The 21,173-nt window shown below is 51.9% G+C and overlaps 1 protein-coding gene across 6 annotated transcripts in view; it reads left to right on the top strand.

Moving 5' to 3' along the window:
* The window catches only part of ALS2CL (ALS2 C-terminal like), a 104,029-nt gene that overhangs the window by 14,946 nt on the left and 67,910 nt on the right, over nt 1–21,173 (top strand). For 2 of the 6 annotated variants that reach the window (XM_083186683.1, XM_083186681.1), the window contains exon 1: nt 19,403–19,441. The exons of 2 other annotated variants lie outside the window; for them this stretch is intronic. In XM_083186683.1, the coding sequence (XP_083042809.1) occupies nt 19,426–19,441 (16 nt within the window). In that variant the 5' untranslated portion in view covers nt 19,403–19,425. Of the gene's footprint in view, nt 1–4,816; nt 4,895–19,395; nt 19,518–21,173 lie in introns of those variants that run through there. 2 more of the 6 variants (XM_083186686.1, XM_083186682.1) reach the window with 2 other exon arrangements.

Raw genomic sequence — 21,173 nt, 5'->3', positions numbered from 1 at the left:
TCCAGCACTGTATTTCCCTGCACATCTCTGTGCAGCACTACATTTCCCTGCACAACTCTGTCCAGCAACACCCCCCCCCCCCACACACACACACACACCACCACCACCACCACCACCATACTAGTCCTTCCAGTGTGCTGCAAAATGAACCCTTGTCCTCCCCATGCAGCCTATGGGGGACTGTCTGTCCCCACTGACACCTGAAGCTCTCCTCTTCTGGGATGTGTTATAAGAAGATGCAACATTAATAGAACTCCACATATAGCACAGACAACACAGTATTAGGCAACGTCGGGGGAAATGTGCTCTAGCTGGGCCGCGCCTATACAATCTGTGCACCAGCTCCTCCGTGCCAACAATGTAAAGGAACTATATGGATCTAGTGCTGACACAGTTCCTGCTGGTGCATGTCTGGGTATATCACTGTATATAGGTGTGGCCGAGCGCTGGCAGACTCCTTCCCCACTGTCCTGTATACTGTAGTAAGATGCTAATACTCAAGTGGATGAAGCTACAGTACCAACCAATCAGAACCTAACTGTCATTTCTTCAAATGCAGCCTGTAACATGACAGTTAGGGGCCATTTGGCTTATAGTTTATCTCTCCAAGGCTTAGTACATAGACTCACTGTATAAAACTCTCTCCCAATCAGTGATCACAACATCCCTCCTGTACTGTGTACGTTACACTCAGAAAGCTGTTATTACACAAACAATCTGTGGGACTCATTGCAGAAGTGATTAATATTGGGCCGTTGAGGACACAAGGAAGCCTTGTCTGATGCGGAGACAGATGCCCATTGTATGAGATGGCACTTGTGGGAATGTGACTGTGGCTGGCACTTTGTGGGCAGCTGCTCAGGGAACACATCATACAGGATAACACTTGCTGGGATTATATGTGTGTGTCTGGATGACTGAGACACAATGTGTACATAGCGTCATATTATTAATATTATTGTATGTATGTATACAGTGCCACTGGTTGGCAGCACAGTACATAGGGCATACTGTACCTCCCAACATGACACATTCCAGGAGGGACAAGATGCTCTGTTCCTGGACGTCCATGCCAGTGGCTGTTGCAGAGTCGCAGGGCTGCAGCACAGTGCAAAATTCAGATAAGGGAGCCCCACCTACTGCCACCCCAAATGGCACAATCCGGGAGTCATTGGCACAGCGTCTATTCCCCTCTGACAAGCGGGTGGCAGCGGGGACTCCCAACTGCCCCCCCGCAGCGGGACATTGTTTGCGCCGGGCGGGCCGTGCAACGTCCCCAAAAACCAGGATGTTCCCTCGGTAAATGGGACAGTTGGAAGGTATGATTTAGGGGGATGCGGTCATTTGGTCTACTGCATTATGGTAGAAAGTCATTAGGTCGAATCCATTAGGTCGACATGCTAAAAGGTCGACATGGGAAAAGGTCGACATGATTCTAGGTCGAAAGGTCATTAGTTCGACAGGTCATTAGTTCGACAAGGTCATTAGTTCGACATTGTCTATGTCGACATTCACAAGGTCGACGTGGAGTTTTTCACTGTTTTTTGAGCCAACATGTGCCGACAGGCGGTATTTCATGCCCTACCATCCACTAGGGCGTGGTGGGAGAATAAAATAGTGTGCCGAGCGTAGCGAGGCACCGTGCCCGACGCATCGCGAGCGCAGCGAGCGATGCGAGGGGATGCAGTGCACTTTAAACTGTGTCCATGTCGACTGTGTTGACATTCAGGTAAAAAAACAGTGAAAAACCCCATGTCGACCTTGTGAATGTCGACATACACAATGTCGAACTAATGACCTTGTCGAACTAATGACCTGTCGAACTAATGACCTTTCGACCTAGAATCATGTCGACCTTTTCCCATGTCGACATAGAGTCATGTCGACCTTTTAGCATGTCGACCTAATGGATTCGACCTAATGACTTTCTACCATAATGCAATAGACCAAATGATCCCAACCCGATTTAGGTGATACTAAAATAATGCAACAAAGGGTATACAGATAACCTTATTCATATTATTTTAAAAATGAATCGGCTGCTTAAGTTTCCTGATGTTTTGAATCCGTTTAATTGTGTTAACCTTAGGGAACCCCGTGTTCTGAACTTGTCTTGAACTGAAGTAATATATCGATGATACATCCTCTACATAGATACAGTTGTGCTCATAAGTTTACATACCCTAGCAGCAGAATCTGTGATTTCTGTCCATTTGTCAGAGAATATGAATGATAACTCACAAACGTTTCTGTCACTCATGGTTAGTGGTTGGGTGAAGCCATTTATTGTCAAACAATTGTGTTTACTTTTTTTAAAAAATAATAATGACAACAGAAACTACCCAAATGACCCTGATCAAAAGTTTACATACCCCAGTTCTTAATTCCGTGTATTGCCCCCTTTAACATCAATGACAGCTTGAAGTGTTTTGTGGTAGTTGTGGATGAGGCTCTTTATTTTCTCAGATGGTAAAGCTGCATATTCTTCTTGGCAAAAAGCCTCCAGTTCCTGTAAGTTCTTGGGCTGTCTTGCATGAACTGAACATTTGAGATCTCCCCAGAGTGGCTGTCAGGATCCGAGTGTTATGGCAGACTCTCTTACCGGCTAAGTGTCGGCTAAGTTTGCGTTTCAAGTCCGGATGCAGCCAGCGTCCTGTGTGCTGTGCGACTGTTCTGCGGTCATCTCCTGGTTCTCTCAGTGTTGCTGATTCCGCGGCTGTGCAGCGCGCCTCTCCCCTCACGCTGAGTGACAATGTCCAGTGTCCGGCAATCTCTCAGTCCGCCGCCATTGCTCCCGGCCACAAGTATGGTGGATACAAACAGATTTTCCCGCCTTAGCCTGACATGGGGGCTGCCATGCTCCTTTCAGTCACATGTCAGGCTGAACCAATCATGTGCAGTCTAAGCTCCCTGTCATACCTACCCGGCCAATCAGGGCCTTCCAGTGGGTATAAGTATGCTGGGAGCCTACAGACTGATGCTAGTGCTTAATTTGTCCATTGTCTCCTGTTGGTGCAGTTGTCTCTCTCTCTGCTGCAGTGTGCTTCATTCCAGGTACTCCAGCTCCTGTGAACCGGTGTCCAGCATAGGATACTCACCTCAGCAGTTCCCGGCCTAGCTCCTGTCGATGCTCCAGCCATTGTTCAGCATTCGATGTTCCAGCCATCATTCAGTATTCCATCGATGTTTTAACCATCGTTCAAGCATTCAGGGTTCCAGCCATCATTCCGTCAGCATTCAATGTTCCAGCCATCATTCAGTATTCCATCGATGTCCTAATCATCGTTCAGCATTCAATGTTCCAGTCATCGTTCCACATCTCAGCCCAAGGCAACTCAAGTAAAGTATTGGTGTTGGCTGATTGTCACTTAAAGGACTTCATCAGTGCTTTGGTCTGAGTTCCCACCAGAGGTCTTCGTCACAGTGGCTCAATGATATTGAGGTCAGAAGACTGAGATGGCCACTCCAGAACCTTCACTTTATTCTGTCTGCTGTAGCCAATGACAGGTCGACTAGGCCTTGTGTTTTGGATCATTGTCATGTTGGAACATCCAAGTACGTCCCATGCGCAGCTTCCGGGCTGATGAGTGCACATTTTCCTCCAGTGTTTTCTGATAACCTGCTGCATTCATCTTCCAGTGCCTTTTGTAGCTCACGCATCCCCAAAACATCAGTGATCCACCTCCGTGTTTCACAGTAGGAATGGTGTACCTTTCATCATAGGCCTTGTTGACTCCTCTCCAAATGTAACGTTTATGGTTGTGGCCAAAAAGTTACATTTTGGTCTCATCACTTCAAATGACTTTGTTCCAGAAGTTTTGAGGCCTGTCTCTGTGCTGTTTGGAGTATTGTAAGCGGGATGATTTGTGGCATTTGCATAGTAATCGCTTTCTTCTGGCGACTGGACCATGCAGCCCATTTTTCTTCAAATGCCTCCTTATTGTGCCTCTTGAAACAACCACACCACTTTTTTTTTTTTTTTTTTGTCAGAGTCCTGTATTTCAGCTGAAGTTATTTGTGGATTTTTCTTTGCATCTCAAACAATTTTCCAGGCAGTTGTGGCTGAAATGTTTGTTGGTCTACCTGACCGTGATTTGGTTTCCACAGAATCCCTAATTTTCCACTTCTTAATCAGAGTTTGAACACTGCTGATTGGCATTCTCAATTGCTTGGATATCTTTTTATATCCCTTTCCTGTTTTATACCGTTCAATTACCTTTACCCGTAGATCCTTTGACAATTATTTTGCTTTCCCCATGACTCAGAATCCAGACATGTCTGTGCAGCACTGGATGAAAGATGCAAGGGTCTTTCAGGAGACCAGAAACTCACTGACCTTTTATACACACTCACTGATTACAGGTGAGGATGGTTACCTTTAGTAGCCATTCAACCCCGTTTGTGTCAACTTGTGTGCTTATTATGAGGCCAAAATCTCCAGGCTACAAACTTTTGATCAGGGTCATTTGGGTAGTTTCTGTTGTCAGTATGATTCAAAAAGAGTAAATACATTTGTTTGACAATAAATAGCTTCACCCAACCACTGACCATGAGTGACAGAAAAGTTTGTGAGTTATCATTCATATTCTCTGACAAATGGCCAGAAAAACACAAATTCTGCTAGGGTATGTAAACTTATGAGCACAACTGTACATACATACATACATACATACATAGTACATATATATTACATAAATATATGGACTCTTGTGCTGGAGTTATTACATAGCTCTCACACACTTGCTGCATGCTTTCTGGGTGTTGCTTCCTAATCCTGCTGGGGAGGGGTGAGGGTGTGTTACTCTCCTGGGTGTACACACTCCCCACAGCTCAGACCACACTTTGTTGATGTGTCACCAGCAGGAAAGGAAGTAATGGCAGAGTCCTGTGCAAGGTAATTCCCAAATTTACTTACATACTCTCCATGCGTCAGTTAATGTGCCTGGCCCTGGCTTATGTAGCAGAGAGGGTTTTGGCTGAGTGGAGCCAGGATATATAATATATGATATAATAAATGAGTGTATCAGAGCCAGTATCTGGTGTGTTACATTGCTGAGTGGTATTCGTATATAGTCTGAGGATCTGTCAGATAACTAAAGTATAATAATATAACTGAAAGAACTAAAGTATAATAATATAACTGAAAGAATGGAAATGAAGTCTCTTTATAGCAGAGGCGGCCGCTGACGTTCCTGGGTCCTGTACTAGGCTCTGGCACAATAAATACACATATTTGGCTGTGATACTAATAACTGAATGGCTGTAACCTAATTTGGCTTTGTACGCTACACTAGGCAGCAGCTATTCCCTCTCAGGGCAGCGGCTGCGCATCAGTGCTACACTAGGCAGCAGCTATTCCCTCTCAGGGCAGCGGCTGCACATCAGTGCTAGACTAGGCAGCAGCTATTCCCTCTCAGGGCAGTGGCTGCACATCAGTGCTAGACTAGGCAGCAGCTATTCCCTCTCAGGGCAGCGGCTGTACATCAGTGCTACACTAGGCAGCAGCTATTCCCTCTCAGGGCAGCAGCTGCACATCAGTGCTAGACTAGGCAGCAGCTATTCCCTCTCAGGGCAGCGGCTGTACATCAGTGCTACACTAGGCAGCAGCTATTCCCTCTCAGGGCAGCAGCTGCACATCAGTGCTAGACTAGGCAGTAGCTATTCCCTCTCAGGGCAGCAGCTGCACATCGGTGCTAGACTAGGCAGCAGCTATTCCCTCTCAGGGCAGCGGCTGCACATCAGTGCTAGATTAGGCAGCAGCTATTCCCTCTCAGGGCAGCGGCTGCGCATCTGTGCTAGACTAGGCAGCAGCTATTCACTCTCAGGGCAGCGGCTGCGCATCAGTGCTAAACTAGGCAGCAGCTATTCCCTCTCAGGGGAATCGGTACATCTGTCAGACCACACTTAGGTCTACAGTCATTAGGTCGACCCCACTAGGTCGACTGGCAGGAAGGTCGACCTGACTTAAGGTCGACATGGGCCAAGGTCGACATGACTTAAGGTGGAATTTGCATAAAGGTCGACATGAGGAAGGTCGAATGGTCATAAGGTCGACATGGGTTTTTCACTGTTTTTTTACCCGAATGTCGACACAGTCGACATGGACACAGTTGGCAATGAGAATCGGACCCTCGCATCGCTCGCAATGCTTCGGGCACGGTGGTTTGCTTCGCTCGCCACAGCTTTAATTACCTCCTCCACGCCCTAGTGGATGGTAGGGCATGAAATACCGCCTGTCTGCTCAAAAAACAGTGAAAAACCCATGTCGACCTTATGACCAGTCGACCTTCCTCATGTCGACCTTTATGCAAATTCGACCTTAAGTCGTGTCGACCTTGGCCCATGTCGACCTTAAGTCAGGTCGACCTTCCTGCCAGTCGACCTAATGACTGTAGACCTAAGTTCATTCTAATAGATGACCGCTTCCCCTCTCAGGGCAGCGGCTGCACATCAGTGCTACACCAGGCAGCAGCGATTCCCTCTTAGGGCAGCGGCTGCACATCAGCGCTAGACTAGGCAGCAGCTATTCCCTCTCAGGGCAGCGGCTGCACATCAGTGCTACACCAAGCAGCAGCTATTCCCGCTCAGGGCAGCGGCTGCACATTGCTGCTACATCAGGCAGCAGCTATTCCCTCTCAGGACAGTGGCTGCACATAAGTGCTACACCAGGCAGCAGCTATTCCCTCTCAGGGCAGCGGCTGCACATCAGTGCTATACTAGGCAGCAGCTATTCCCTCTCAGGGCAGCGGCTGTACATCAGTGCTACACCAGGCAGTAGCTATTCCCTCTCAGGGCAGCGGCTGCACATCGGTGCTAGACTAGGCAGCAGCTATTCCCTCTCAGGGCAGCGTCTGCACATCAGTGCTACATCAGGCAGCAGCTATTCCCTCTCAGGGCAGCGGCTGCACATCAGTGCTACACCAGGCAGCAGCGATTCCCTCTCAGGGCAGCGGCTGCACATCATTGCTAGACTAGGCAGCAGCTATTCTCTCTCAGTGCAGAGGCTGCACATCAGTGCTACACTAGGCAGCAGCTATTCCCTCTCAGGGCAGCAGCTGCACATCAGTTCTAGACTAGGCAGCAGCTATTCCCTCTCAGGGCAGCGTCTGCACATCAGTGCTACATCAGGCAGCAGCTATTCCCTCTCAGGGCAGCGGCTGCACATCAGTGCTACACCAGGCAGCAGCGATTCCCTCTCAGGGCAGCGGCTGCACATCATTGCTAGACTAGGCAGCAGCTATTCCCTCTCAGGGCAGCGGCTGCACATCAGTGATAGACTAGGCAGCAGCGATTCCCTCTCAGGGCAGAGGCTGCACATCAGTGCTAGGCCAGGCAGCAGCTATTCCCTCTCAGGGCTGCGGCTGCACATCATTGCTAGGCCAGGCAGCAGCTATTCCCTCTCAGGGCAGCAGCTGTACATCAGTGCTACACCAGGCAGCAGCTATTCCCTCTCAGGGCAGCGGCTGCACATCAGTGCTACACCAGGCAGCAGCTATTCCCTCTCAGGGCAGCGGCTGCACATCAGTGCTACACCAGGCAGTAGCTATTCCCTCTCAGGGCAGCAGCTGCACATCGGTGCTGGACTAGGCGGCAGCTATTCTCTCTCAGGGCAGCGGCTGCACATCATTGCTAGACTAGGCAGCAGCTATCCCCTCTCAGGGCAGAGGCTGCACATCAGTGCTAGACTAGGCAGCAGCTATTCCCTCTCAGAGCAGCGGCTGCACATCGGTACTGGACTAGGCGGCAGCTATTCTCTCTCAGGGCAGCGGCTGCACATCATTGCTAGACTAGGCAGCAGCTATTCCCTCTCAGGGCAGAGGCTGCACATCAGTGCTACACCAGGCAGCAGCGATTCCCTCTCAGGGCAGCGGCTGCACATCATTGCTAGACTAGGCAGCAGCTATTCCCTCTCAGGGCAGCGGCTGCACATCAGTGATAGACTAGGCAGCAGCGATTCCCTCTCAGGGCAGAGGCTGCACATCAGTGCTAGGCCAGGCAGCAGCTATTCCCTCTCAGGGCTGCGGCTGCACATCATTGCTAGGCCAGGCAGCAGCTATTCCCTCTCAGGGCAGCAGCTGTACATCAGTGCTACACCAGGCAGCAGCTATTCCCTCTCAGGGCAGCGGCTGCACATCAGTGCTACACCAGGCAGCAGCTATTCCCTCTCAGGGCAGCGGCTGCACATCAGTGCTACACCAGGCAGTAGCTATTCCCTCTCAGGGCAGCAGCTGCACATCGGTGCTGGACTAGGCGGCAGCTATTCTCTCTCAGGGCAGCGGCTGCACATCATTGCTAGACTAGGCAGCAGCTATCCCCTCTCAGGGCAGAGGCTGCACATCAGTGCTAGACTAGGCAGCAGCTATTCCCTCTCAGAGCAGCGGCTGCACATCGGTACTGGACTAGGCGGCAGCTATTCTCTCTCAGGGCAGCGGCTGCACATCATTGCTAGACTAGGCAGCAGCTATTCCCTCTCAGGGCAGAGGCTGCACATCAGTGCTAGACTAGGCAGCAGCTATTCCCTCTCAGAGCAGCGGCTGCACATCATTGCTAGACTAGGCAGCAGCTATTCCCTCTCAGGGCAGCGGCTGCACATCAGTGCTAGACTAGGCAGCAGCGATTCCCTTTTAGGGCAGCGGCTGCACATCAGCGCTAGACTAGGCAGTAGCTATTCCCTCTCAGGGCAGCGGCTGCACATCAGTGCTAGGCCAGGCAGCAGCTATTCCCTCTCAGGACAGTGGCTGCACATCGGTGCTAGACTAGGCAGCAGCTATTCCCTCTCAGGGCAGCGGCTGCACATCAGTACTGGACTAGGCGGCAGCTATTCCCTCTCAGGGCAGCGGCTGTACATCAGTGCTACACCAGGCAGCAGCTATTCCCTCTCAGGGCAGCAGCTGTACATCAGTGCTACACCAGGCAGCAGCTATTCCCTCTCAGGGCAGCGGCTGCACATCAGTGCTACACCAGGCAGCAGCTATTCCCTCTCAGGGCAGCGGCTGTACATCAGTGCTACACCAGGCAGCAGCTATTCCCTCTCAGGGCAGCAGCTGTACATCAGTGCTACACCAGGCAGCAGCTATTCCCTCTCAGGGCAGCGGCTGCACATCAGTGCTACACCAGGCAGCAGCTATTCCCTCTCAGGGCAGCGGCTGTACATCAGTGCTACACCAGGCAGTAGCTATTCCCTCTCAGGGCAGCAGCTGCACATCGGTGCTGGACTAGGCGGCAGCTATTCTCTCTCAGGGCAGAGGCTGGACATCAGTGCTAGACTAGGCAGCAGCTATTCCCTCTTTTAGGGCAGCGGCTGCACATCAGTGCTACACCAGGCAGCAGCTATTCCCTCTCAGGGCAGAGGCTGCACATCAGTGCTAGACTAGGCGGCAGCTATTCCCTCTCAGGGCAGCGGCTGCACATCAGTGCTAGACTAGGCAGCAGCGATTCCCTCTCAGGGCAGCGGCTGCACATCAGTGCTAGGCCAGGCAGTAGCTATTCCCTCTCAGGGCAGCGGCTGCACATCAGTGCTAGGCCAGGCAGCAGCTATTCCCTCTCAGGGCAGTGGCTGCACATCAGTACTGGACTAGGCAGCAGCTATTCCCTCTCAGGGCAGTGGCTGCACATCGGTACTGGGCTAGGCAGCAGCTATTCCCTCTCAGGGCAGCGGCTGCACATCGGTACTGGGCTAGGCAGCAGGTATTCCCTCTCAGGGCAGCGGCTGCACATCAGTACTAGACTAGGCAGCAGCTATTCCCTCTCAGGGCAGCGGCTGCACATCAGTGCTACACCAGGCAGCAGCGATTCCCTCTCAGGGCAGAGGCTGCACATCAGTGCTAGGCCAGGCAGCAGCTATTCCCTCTCAGGGCTGCGGCTGCACATCATTGCTAGGCCAGGCAGCAGCTATTCCCTCTCAGGGCAGCAGCTGTACATCAGTGCTACACCAGGCAGCAGCTATTCCCTCTCAGGGCAGCGGCTGCACATCAGTGCTACACCAGGCAGCAGCTATTCCCTCTCAGGGCAGCGGCTGCACATCAGTGCTACACCAGGCAGCAGCGATTCCCTCTCAGGGCAGCGGCTGCACATCATTGCTAGACTAGGCAGCAGCTATTCTCTCTCAGTGCAGAGGCTGCACATCAGTGCTACACTAGGCAGCAGCTATTCCCTCTCAGGGCAGCAGCTGCACATCAGTGCTAGACTAGGCAGCAGCTATTCCCTCTCAGGGCAGCGTCTGCACATCAGTGCTACATCAGGCAGCAGCTATTCCCTCTCAGGGCAGCGGCTGCACATCAGTGCTACACCAGGCAGCAGCGATTCCCTCTCAGGGCAGCGGCTGCACATCATTGCTAGACTAGGCAGCAGCTATTCCCTCTCAGGGCAGCGGCTGCACATCAGTGATAGACTAGGCAGCAGCTATTCCCTCTCAGGGCAGCGGCTGTACATCAGTGCTACACCAGGCAGTAGCTATTCCCTCTCAGGGCAGCAGCTGCACATCGGTGCTGGACTAGGCGGCAGCTATTCTCTCTCAGGGCAGAGGCTGGACATCAGTGCTAGACTAGGCAGCAGCTATTCCCTCTCAGGGCAGCGGCTGCACATCAGTGCTACACCAGGCAGCAGCTATTCCCTCTCAGGGCAGAGGCTGCACATCAGTGCTAGACTAGGCGGCAGCTATTCCCTCTCAGGGCAGCGGCTGCACATCAGTGCTAGACTAGGCGGCAGCGATTCCCTCTCAGGGCAGCGGCTGCACATCAGTGCTAGGCCAGGCAGTAGCTATTCCCTCTCAGGGCAGCGGCTGCACATCAGTGCTAGGCCAGGCAGCAGCTATTCCCTCTCAGGGCAGTGGCTGCACATCAGTACTGGACTAGGCAGCAGCTATTCCCTCTCAGGGCAGTGGCTGCACATCGGTACTGGGCTAGGCAGCAGCTATTCCCTCTCAGGGCAGCGGCTGCACATCGGTACTGGGCTAGGCAGCAGGTATTCCCTCTCAGGGCAGCGGCTGCACATCAGTGCTAGACTAGGCAGCAGCTATTCCCTCTCAGGGCAGCGGCTGCACATCAGTGCTACACCAGGCAGCAGCGATTCCCTCTCAGGGCAGTGGCTGCACATCAGTGCTACACCAGGCAGCAGCGATTCCCTCTCAGGGCAGTGGCTGCACATCAGTGCTAGACTATGCAGCAGCGATTCTCTCTCAGGGCAGCAGCTGCACATCAGTGATAGACTAGGCAGCAGCGATTCCCTCTCAGGGCAGAGGCTGCACATCAGTGCTAGGCCAGGCAGCAGCTATTCCCTCTCAGGGCTGCGGCTGCACATCATTGCTAGGCCAGGCAGCAGCTATTCCCTCTCAGGGCAGCAGCTGTACATCAGTGCTACACCAGGCAGCAGCTATTCCCTCTCAGGGCAGCGGCTGCACCTCAGTGCTACACCAGGCAGCAGCTATTCCCTCTCAGGGCAGCGGCTGCACATCAGTGCTACACCAGGCAGCAGCGATTCCCTCTCAGGGCAGCGGCTGCACATCATTGCTAGACTAGGCAGCAGCTATTCTCTCTCAGTGCAGAGGCTGCACATCAGTGCTACACTAGGCAGCAGCTATTCCCTCTCAGGGCAGCAGCTGCACATCAGTGCTAGACTAGGCAGCAGCTATTCCCTCTCAGGGCAGCGTCTGCACATCAGTGCTACATCAGGCAGCAGCTATTCCCTCTCAGGGCAGCGGCTGCACATCAGTGCTACACCAGGCAGCAGCGATTCCCTCTCAGGGCAGCGGCTGCACATCATTGCTAGACTAGGCAGCAGCTATTCCCTCTCAGGGCAGCGGCTGCACATCAGTGATAGACTAGGCAGCAGCGATTCCCTCTCAGGGCAGAGGCTGCACATCAGTGCTAGGCCAGGCAGCAGCTATTCCCTCTCAGGGCTGCGGCTGCACATCATTGCTAGGCCAGGCAGCAGCTATTCCCTCTCAGGGCAGCAGCTGTACATCAGTGCTACACCAGGCAGCAGCTATTCCCTCTCAGGGCAGCGGCTGCACATCAGTGCTACACCAGGCAGCAGCTATTCCCTCTCAGGGCAGCGGCTGCACATCAGTGCTACACCAGGCAGTAGCTATTCCCTCTCAGGGCAGCGGCTGTACATCAGTACTGGACTAGGCGGCAGCTATTCCCTCTCAGGGCAGCGGCTGCACATCAGTGCTACACCAGGCAGTAGCTATTCCCTCTCAGGGCAGCAGCTGCACATCGGTGCTGGACTAGGCGGCAGCTATTCCCTCTCAGAGCAGCGGCTGCACATCGGTGCTGGACTAGGCGGCAGCTATTCTCTCTCAGGGCAGCGGCTGCACATCATTGCTAGACTAGGCAGCAGCTATTCTCTCTCAGGGCAGCGGCTGCACATCATTGCTAGACTAGGCAGCAGCTATTCCCTCTCAGGGCAGAGGCTGCACATCAGTGCTAGACTAGGCAGCAGCTATTCCCTCTCAGAGCAGCGGCTGCACATCATTGCTAGACTAGGCAGCAGCTATTCCCTCTCAGGGCAGCGGCTGCACATCAGTGCTAGACTAGGCAGCAGCGATTCCCTTTTAGGGCAGCGGCTGCACATCAGTGCTAGACTAGGCAGCAGCTATTCCCTCTCAGGGCAGCGACTGCACATCAGTGCTACACCAGGCAGCAGCTATTCTCTCTCAGGGCAGCGGCTGCACATCGGTGCTGGACTAGGCAGCAGCTATTCCCTCTCAGGGCAGCGTCTGCACATTGGTGCTACATCAGGCAGCAGCTATTCCCTCTCAGGACAGTGGCTGCACATCAGTGCTAGACTAGGCAGCAGCTATTCCCTCTCAGGGCAGCGGCTGCACATTGGTGCTACATCAGGCAGCAGCTATTCCCTCTCAGGACAGTGGCTGCACATCGGTGCTAGACTAGGCAGCAGCTATTCCCTCTCAGGGCAGCGGCTGCACATCAGTACTGGACTAGGCGGCAGCTATTCCCTCTCAGGGCAGCGGCTGTACATCAGTGCTACACCAGGCAGCAGCTATTCCCTCTCAGGGCAGCAGCTGTACATCAGTGCTACACCAGGCAGCAGCTATTCCCTCTCAGGGCAGCGGCTGCACATCAGTGCTACACCAGGCAGCAGCTATTCCCTCTCAGGGCAGCGGCTGTACATCAGTGCTACACCAGGCAGCAGCTATTCCCTCTCAGGGCAGCAGCTGTACATCAGTGCTACACCAGGCAGCAGCTATTCCCTCTCAGGGCAGCGGCTGCACATCAGTGCTACACCAGGCAGCAGCTATTCCCTCTCAGGGCAGCGGCTGTACATCAGTGCTACACCAGGCAGTAGCTATTCCCTCTCAGGGCAGCAGCTGCACATCGGTGCTGGACTAGGCGGCAGCTATTCTCTCTCAGGGCAGAGGCTGGACATCAGTGCTAGACTAGGCAGCAGCTATTCCCTCTCAGGGCAGCGGCTGCACATCAGTGCTACACCAGGCAGCAGCTATTCCCTCTCAGGGCAGAGGCTGCACATCAGTGCTAGACTAGGCGGCAGCTATTCCCTCTCAGGGCAGCGGCTGCACATCAGTGCTAGACTAGGCAGCAGCGATTCCCTCTCAGGGCAGCGGCTGCACATCAGTGCTAGGCCAGGCAGTAGCTATTCCCTCTCAGGGCAGCGGCTGCACATCAGTGCTAGGCCAGGCAGCAGCTATTCCCTCTCAGGGCAGTGGCTGCACATCAGTACTGGACTAGGCAGCAGCTATTCCCTCTCAGGGCAGTGGCTGCACATCGGTACTGGGCTAGGCAGCAGCTATTCCCTCTCAGGGCAGCGGCTGCACATCGGTACTGGGCTAGGCAGCAGGTATTCCCTCTCAGGGCAGCGGCTGCACATCAGTGCTACACCAGGCAGCAGCGATTCCCTCTCAGGGCAGTGGCTGCACATCAGTGCTACACCAGGCAGCAGCGATTCCCTCTCAGGGCAGTGGCTGCACATCAGTGCTAGACTATGCAGCAGCGATTCCCTCTCAGGGCAGCAGCTGCACATCATTGCTAGACTAGGCAGCAGCGATTCCCTGTCAGGGCAGAGGCTGCACATTAGTGATAGACTAGGCAGCAGCTATTCCCTCTCAGGGCAGCGGCTGCACATCATTGCTAGACTAGGCAGCAGCGATTCCCTCTCAGGGCAGCGGCTGCACATCAGTGCTACACCAGGCAGCAGCTATTCCCTCTCAGGGCAGCGGCTGCACATCACTGCTACACTAGGCAGCACGAATTCCCTCTCAGGGCAGAGGCTTCACATCAGGTTACAAGTTTTACTGTGTTGTATTTTCATTGCTTTTTCTGGTCTCCACATCGACCCTAATGATCACTTCCCTTGTATTTCCTGTAACTATTCTTATTGTTTACAATGTGGAAGTCGGGGGTAGCGCTAACATCATTCAGTAATTACATGGGTGTACTGGAGACCGCACAATGGGATCTGAGACTTTTTGGCCGGTAAAGAAACTTTTTTTTGCACCAGTATCACTTCAGGAATCCGCCGTCTTGTAGCTTTGGGCCTGATCCATATTTACACACAGACCGGATGGTTTGCATACAGATATGGTGTTTGGGGGTCTGCACATGTGCACCAAGGGGGGCCTTGCATTGTCACCCGCAGCCCCCTGTGTTTCGTGAGGGGTCCGTTTTGTGTTTTGTCTCATGCAGACTTCCTGGATGGCCTGGGTAAGATTCACGTTGCATTGGTGATACTGAGGCTGCGATCTCAGACGCAGCATTGGGGACCTCGCAAAAAAACAGGAGGCGTCTACCTCTAACGGGAGGCGTCTACCTCTAACGGGAGGCGTCTACCTCTTACAGGAGGCGTCTACCTCTTACAGGAGGCGTCTACCTCTTACAGGAGGCGTCTACCTCTAACAGGAGGCGTCTGTCTCTTACAGGAGGCGTCTACCTCTTACAGGAGGCGTCTGTCTCTTACAGGAGGCGTCTGTCTCTTACAGGAGGCGTCTGTCTCTTACAGGAGGCGTCTTCCTCTCTACCTCCTGATGCCTCTGAGGTTTAATTACACGGAATGCTCTAGTCGCTTCCTTGCAGATGCACATTTCCGTACAATCATGAATCGGGCCCTTTGTACTAGGATGAAAAAATAATCGGATGTATCAAAGCTTGGAGAGAGATAAAGTACAAATCAGCTTTAAACTGTCATGTATGAACAGCTGCCCCATAACAGGGTGCCAATGTGCCCTGTGGTTCAGCCACCCCTGTACATTGCTCACCCCATCATTACTAATGGACCCTGGGGGGCATCAGGTGGTTCCTTACAGATACTACAAGCACTAGGGGTGGGATGTTCTAACATCCGCCACTCCCCTCTCCTCGGCTACCGCATCGATACCAATGGCATATTTGCTTCTATAGGGTATCGCCACCAAAAGCTGTCGATACCCTCCACAGCAGTGCCCCGGGGTATTGGGGTTATTGCATACGAAAATGCGGTAAAAACTCAGATAATGGGGGTTTAGTGCACTTTTACTTTACAGCATCCCGCCCTAGGGGAGAAGAAATAATGTTCCACCCCAAACAGAGTGGGAGCCATGAGCCGGAGGGCAGGTTTGGCTGGTACGACCCCCTGTGTGGTCACACGACCACACACCCCTTCTCATGACCCTGGTGAACAGGGCCAGATTATATGGGGGACAGACAGGGAGGTTGTCACAGGGCCCCCACAGAAATTGGGCACCCACCAATGCTACCCAACGTATTGCCCTGTGCCCATTTCCACTGGGTAATTAACAGCACATTGGCCCTGATGAAGCCGATAACACCTGTGTAACATTACGTCCCTCCCACTACCTCCCACTACATCAGGGCACCTGCTCTGGAGCTTAGAACTGGGACCGTCAGGGAGCGCCTGCATGACAGCCCGGCGCACCAGCTCCCGGAGACCGCCAGCACCAGAGCCAGTCACTACCAACAATATAAGGTAGACTGCGTACACCTGCAGCCCCAGGTTCATCATTAAGCCACAGTATCAGCAATAACCACAAGTGTCTACATTACAATGCCAGGGGTAAGGGCTATGGCGATGTAGGTGGTAGGGGTCAATATTATTTGTGGGGTGTTCCCACAACTTAATTGCTCTGCTGCACCCACAAGTCCTCACTTGGGCCCTTATTCTGGTTGGTGCGGTAATATCCGCGTGCGTTCGTGCCACCGATGTTTTGTGTCTGCGCATGTGCAGAGGCGTCTCTGCGCATGTGCGAGCGGGGCGTCCGGCCAAATCCCGCATGAAATGTGAACACTCCGAACAGGGGGTGGAGAGGGGCGTGAAGGGCTATTTGGGCTCATTACCATATGCATACGCCCCGCGTTTCATGGGCGTTCCCATGCAAACGCTGGGCGTACGTATGGTAATGCAGTCGTGACGCACGTGTAGGGGGCGGATATATGACATCGCCGGATGTCAGCTGCCCGCTAAGATCCCTGCTTTTGCACGGAGAAATGCCCGAGTGGTCTGAGGTTGCGGGAGCTGGTGGACCACTCGGTCCTGCATTCGATGGTCTGCGACCATCGAATGATGGGGGAGGTTCCCTGAGATGGAGGAGGCGTATTCCGTGAAAAATACACGTGCGGTCCGTTCGGCCAGCTTCTTACCGCATACGGACGGAGTTGGCGATCCGTATGGAAGGCGGGGTTTCGCACGCACGGTTCTGGCCGCATATTCGGATCCGGCCGCACCGATCAGAATAAGGCCCTTGGTCCTGTGTTTAGTATCGCTCAGCAAGGAGGCTCACTCGCCCCGTCTGTATGGGGCATAATACTGGGAACGCCCATCGGCTGTCAAGATCTAAATACGACAGTCCCAATTGCCCACATATCTACCAGACGCAAAATAGAGCGCTTTAAATATTTTCTCCCTAACTTTTAAAGGGAACCCCCTTTTCATATATTGTGAACCAGAAGTTATTCACAGCGGTCATGTGATCAACTGATAACTCCCCTGAAATGTGAAGATCATCATGAATCCCAATGATACACTTATTTTCCTCTATTTTTTTCCCAAAATGGGCAGACTTATTAGGTATTGTCTGGCTGTTGCCTAAACAACAGAAAGTGTTACATAATGTAGAAATATGGATTTTTAATTCCCAGATCTCCCCATCTTGGCATTAGTAAACACACGGGGTTCACCGTCATGTAATGCGCTTGGTTATCTATGTGTCAGAATGCTATGCCTTGTAGGGTTACCATTGTCACTTAGGGGTAAGTTCACTAACAATAGTACCTCACCAATGTTTGCCTGAGGTTAAACACGGGTGAGATTGATCAGACACGGGTACTGCCATGTTTGCCGGGAAGCCAAACGCTCCAGTACATGAAGTCTGCACAGATCAGTAAGACCCATGTGGTGCTCTTATAGAGGGGTCTCCCATATCTTTGAAACCAGCACCAGTGTCCACTAACCAAAGAGGTAACGTAGCGCGTGGACACACTTATATTGGTCCCCTGCCTGAAACAGTACTTGAAGAACCAGAAGTACCAGCACGCAGGGCATTGAAGGGCCCACTGGTTCCTATAGTCATTGTGCAATTATATAAAAAAAGATATTATGCGCACAGGTGACAGCCAATCATGTCCTCTTGTTTATATAGGTATTTACGATAGCTATAAAAAAATAAAAATTCCATACTCACCATTTATTGGTGCAGATCACATTCTCTTCAGTCCAAGGAGGCATCCAAGGGGTTAAAAGTGTAAATGAAAGACAATACTCCAACCAATATGGACTGAGCTAGTGTTTGTTCACATATACATTTACTCTATTATTTATTTATTTACAGTTTCTTATATAGCGCAGCAGATTCCGTTGCGCTTTACAATAGTAGACAGTGATAAGACAAACTGGGTAACAACAGACAGACTTGGAGGTAGGAGAGCCCTGCTGCAAGCTTACAATCTATAGGGATATAGGGCGGAAACATAAGGACAGGCACCAGTAATAGCATAGCAGTTACAAGTCCAGAAGGGAAGCTATATAATACATAAGTGCCTCGGAGGGTTATTCATGTAGAACTTAAATATGATAGGCTTGCCTGAAGAGGTGGGTTTTCAGGGAACGCTTGAAAGTTTGGAGACTGGTGGAGAGTCTTAATGTGCGTGGAAGGGCATTCCATAGGATGGGAGCAGCCCGATGAAAGTTCTGTAATAATCTACACTCTGAATGGCAACCAGGGGACTCTTGTCATTGTAGGACCTGCCAGCCAATCAGCAAGCACCTCTGTAGCAGCTACCTGATGATTGGCTGTGAGCCGTTACACTGTCATTCAACCCCCCCCCCCCCTTACCCACCACCACCATTAGACTTCTATGCAGGGAAAGCCCCATTAAAGTCTATGACATCCTGCCCAACTTTCTTGATTTTCACAGGACAGTCCCTTTATTTTTGGGACTGTCCCACCTCCCAACCTGGGAACGCAGTGTCCTGCAATGGATGGGGCAGTTGAGAGTCCCCTCTGTCTCTGCGCATGCATGCGAAAAGGTGGACAGATGGGCTGGGGGCATGGGCAGCAGCTCTCAGAAAACTTACCATGCCCACAGAGAAGGAAAAACGGGGGGCGTGGCCTTGCAAGAGTACCGCAATCATAGGCCATGCCCCCTGGTTGTGATTCCACAACCCCTACTTTCGGACACACGACTTCGGCGCTTGAAAATGTCCCTCCTCCACTGCCACCGATGTTAAGTGGTATGTCTAAGGTGAGAATGTTACATTTGTGGGGATTATTCTGGTTGACTCACTCCGATGCGAATTCGCACCCCTGCGAGTCCTCCAGAACCTGCACTGCGAATGGCAGGCCGAGGGTAAACTCCCACATCTTTCGATGGTCGCGGACCAGATGTGGTGCGTGCACGCATATATAAAGTGACTCTCAGGTCCCAGGAAAATCTCAGGAAAATCGCACCCACGCCACCTGGCGATTTTCCATGGGAACGTCCAGTGTTTTCATTGGAATGCTTATGACACACTGGGAGTTCCCATGTGTCAGTACCCCAGCCCGTGAGTGAACGGACCAGAATTTGGTCCAGTATCCCATTATGGGAACTGCAGAGTTAATAGAGGTGCTGGTTTCATAAATACTGGTTCCCCTACATCTTTGTCTCTCCCTCCATAGTTTTGAATCCAGGAGCATTAGGTACAAGAGCCTGGTGCTGGTTTGTAAAACACAGCAGGACCTCACGCCACCCGTGTTTTGTACTCCTGTGTTTGTTTTTCCGTGAAATGCAGAAACACCCTCATATTTCCCAATCTGAGCAGCACGGAGCTTAGTAAATTTACCCTTTAATCTCTGCATTTGGGGACTTTGAAGCCAATCTCCAGGTTAATATCAGACGTGGTGCTAATAATAGTCCAGCTACAGATCACTAACTCATTCCAGTGTGTACAGTGACAGTGCTGCAGCCACCGCGGAACATGCACCGGATCACAGGTTCCAGGATACAGTCTGTCTGTGCTGTGTATTGTCTGCTGATTGATAGAGAGACTGATAGATATGACACCGTCAGGTAGGTGGGTGTGGCGCAGGCAGCTAGACAGGTAGGTGGATGGGATGCAGGCAGGTAGACAGGTAGGTGGGTGTAATGCAGACAGGTAGGTCAACAGGATGCAAGTAGGTAGGTTAGTAGCTGACTGTGGTGCAGACGGGTGGATATGACCCAGGCTGTCATACAGGTAGGTGGATGTAACCCAAACAGGTATGTGTATGTAACCAAGGTGCATAGGTAGGTGGATGTGAGACAGGCAGGTAGGTGGATGGATGTGGCACAGGTACATAGGTAGGTGGATGTGACAGAGGTAGATTTAATGCAGACAGGTAGGTAGATACTTACGACGGTCAGCATACCGTTATCGGAATTATGACTGCCAGTACTCCAAGGGGGCGAGCGCATATGAAGCCCCTGGTATGTTCTACTCTCTCTCCATGGGGGACATGGAACTTCACAAGGGAGAGTAGCCCTGTAAGTCAGGATCCCGACTGCCGAGAGGTCATCCGGCACAGCCTACAGCCTTCTTGCTAGGTTATGCGAGAATCCACCCATAATAAATATCTGCATGAGGAACTCCATCCCGTTCACCCTTTTTCTTTTACATTCACACCTTTTTGCATTGATCGTTGGTTTGCACAGTTGTAGCCGGCCCATACTGGGTGCAAATGATCAGTCTGCGACACACACACCTCATCTTCCGCACGCTACGGATAAGTACAGAAGATGGTTTACATGCCTTCAGCATACTCATGAAACTCCCATGAGATCAGAAGAAACAATGGCACTGCAGCCCAAGCAGTGGTTTTTGGGAGCCGGTGCTGTAGGGCCGCATGGTCTCTGCAAATTTCAATGGGTCTGTCTGTGCGCATGGATTCAGTTGAAAATGTCCCTCTATAAATGGCCACTACCTTGCAGGAGACAGATGCTAGAGGTCCTACAGGACAGATGGACGGATCATAGAGGTCCTACTGGAAAGATGGACGGATCATAGAGGTCCTACTGGAAAGATGGATGGATCATAGAGGTCCTACTGGAAAGATGGATGGATCATAGAGGTCCTACTGGAAAGATGGACGGATCATAGAGGTCCTACTGGAAAGATGGACAGATCATAGAGGTCCTACTGGACAGATGGACAGATCATAGAGGTCCTACAGGACAGATGGACGGATCATAGAGGTCCTACTGGAAAGATGGATGGATCATAGAGGTCCTACTGTAAAGATGGACAGATCATAGAGGTCCTACTGCACAGATGGACGCATCATAGCGGTCTTTCTGGGTAGCGTATATCACTACCCGGAATGTACAGATTCTGGTAGCAATATTATATATATATGTATATATTGCCCCTGGCAATGAACATGTAAATGTCAATCACTTTCAAATACATTTTGCAAGATGCAACCGTCATATAACAGGGTCATTGCACCTTTTCTCGACCCCAGTCCGGTACAACCGTGTCTGTGCTGTTACGTAGCCTCAGAAGCAGGAAATAGCTGCAACATTTTAATAGCTGCTCCAAAAAGGTCTGAAAATGTGGAAACAAAACCACTGACCACATATTGCAGAAATAACTGCAGTATTTACACTGACAGATGACAGAAGCTGGTTGCATTTGTGCTGAATCCTCCTTTTTTATAAAAAGTGCTTATTGGTCTATTTTTGTATATG

This window comes from Crinia signifera, chromosome 5 (assembly GCF_055691185.1).
Source record: "Crinia signifera chromosome 5, ASM5569118v1, whole genome shotgun sequence".
Classification (NCBI taxonomy): Eukaryota; Metazoa; Chordata; class Amphibia; order Anura; family Myobatrachidae; genus Crinia; species Crinia signifera.
This window is presented reverse-complemented; position numbering and strand designations above follow the sequence as displayed.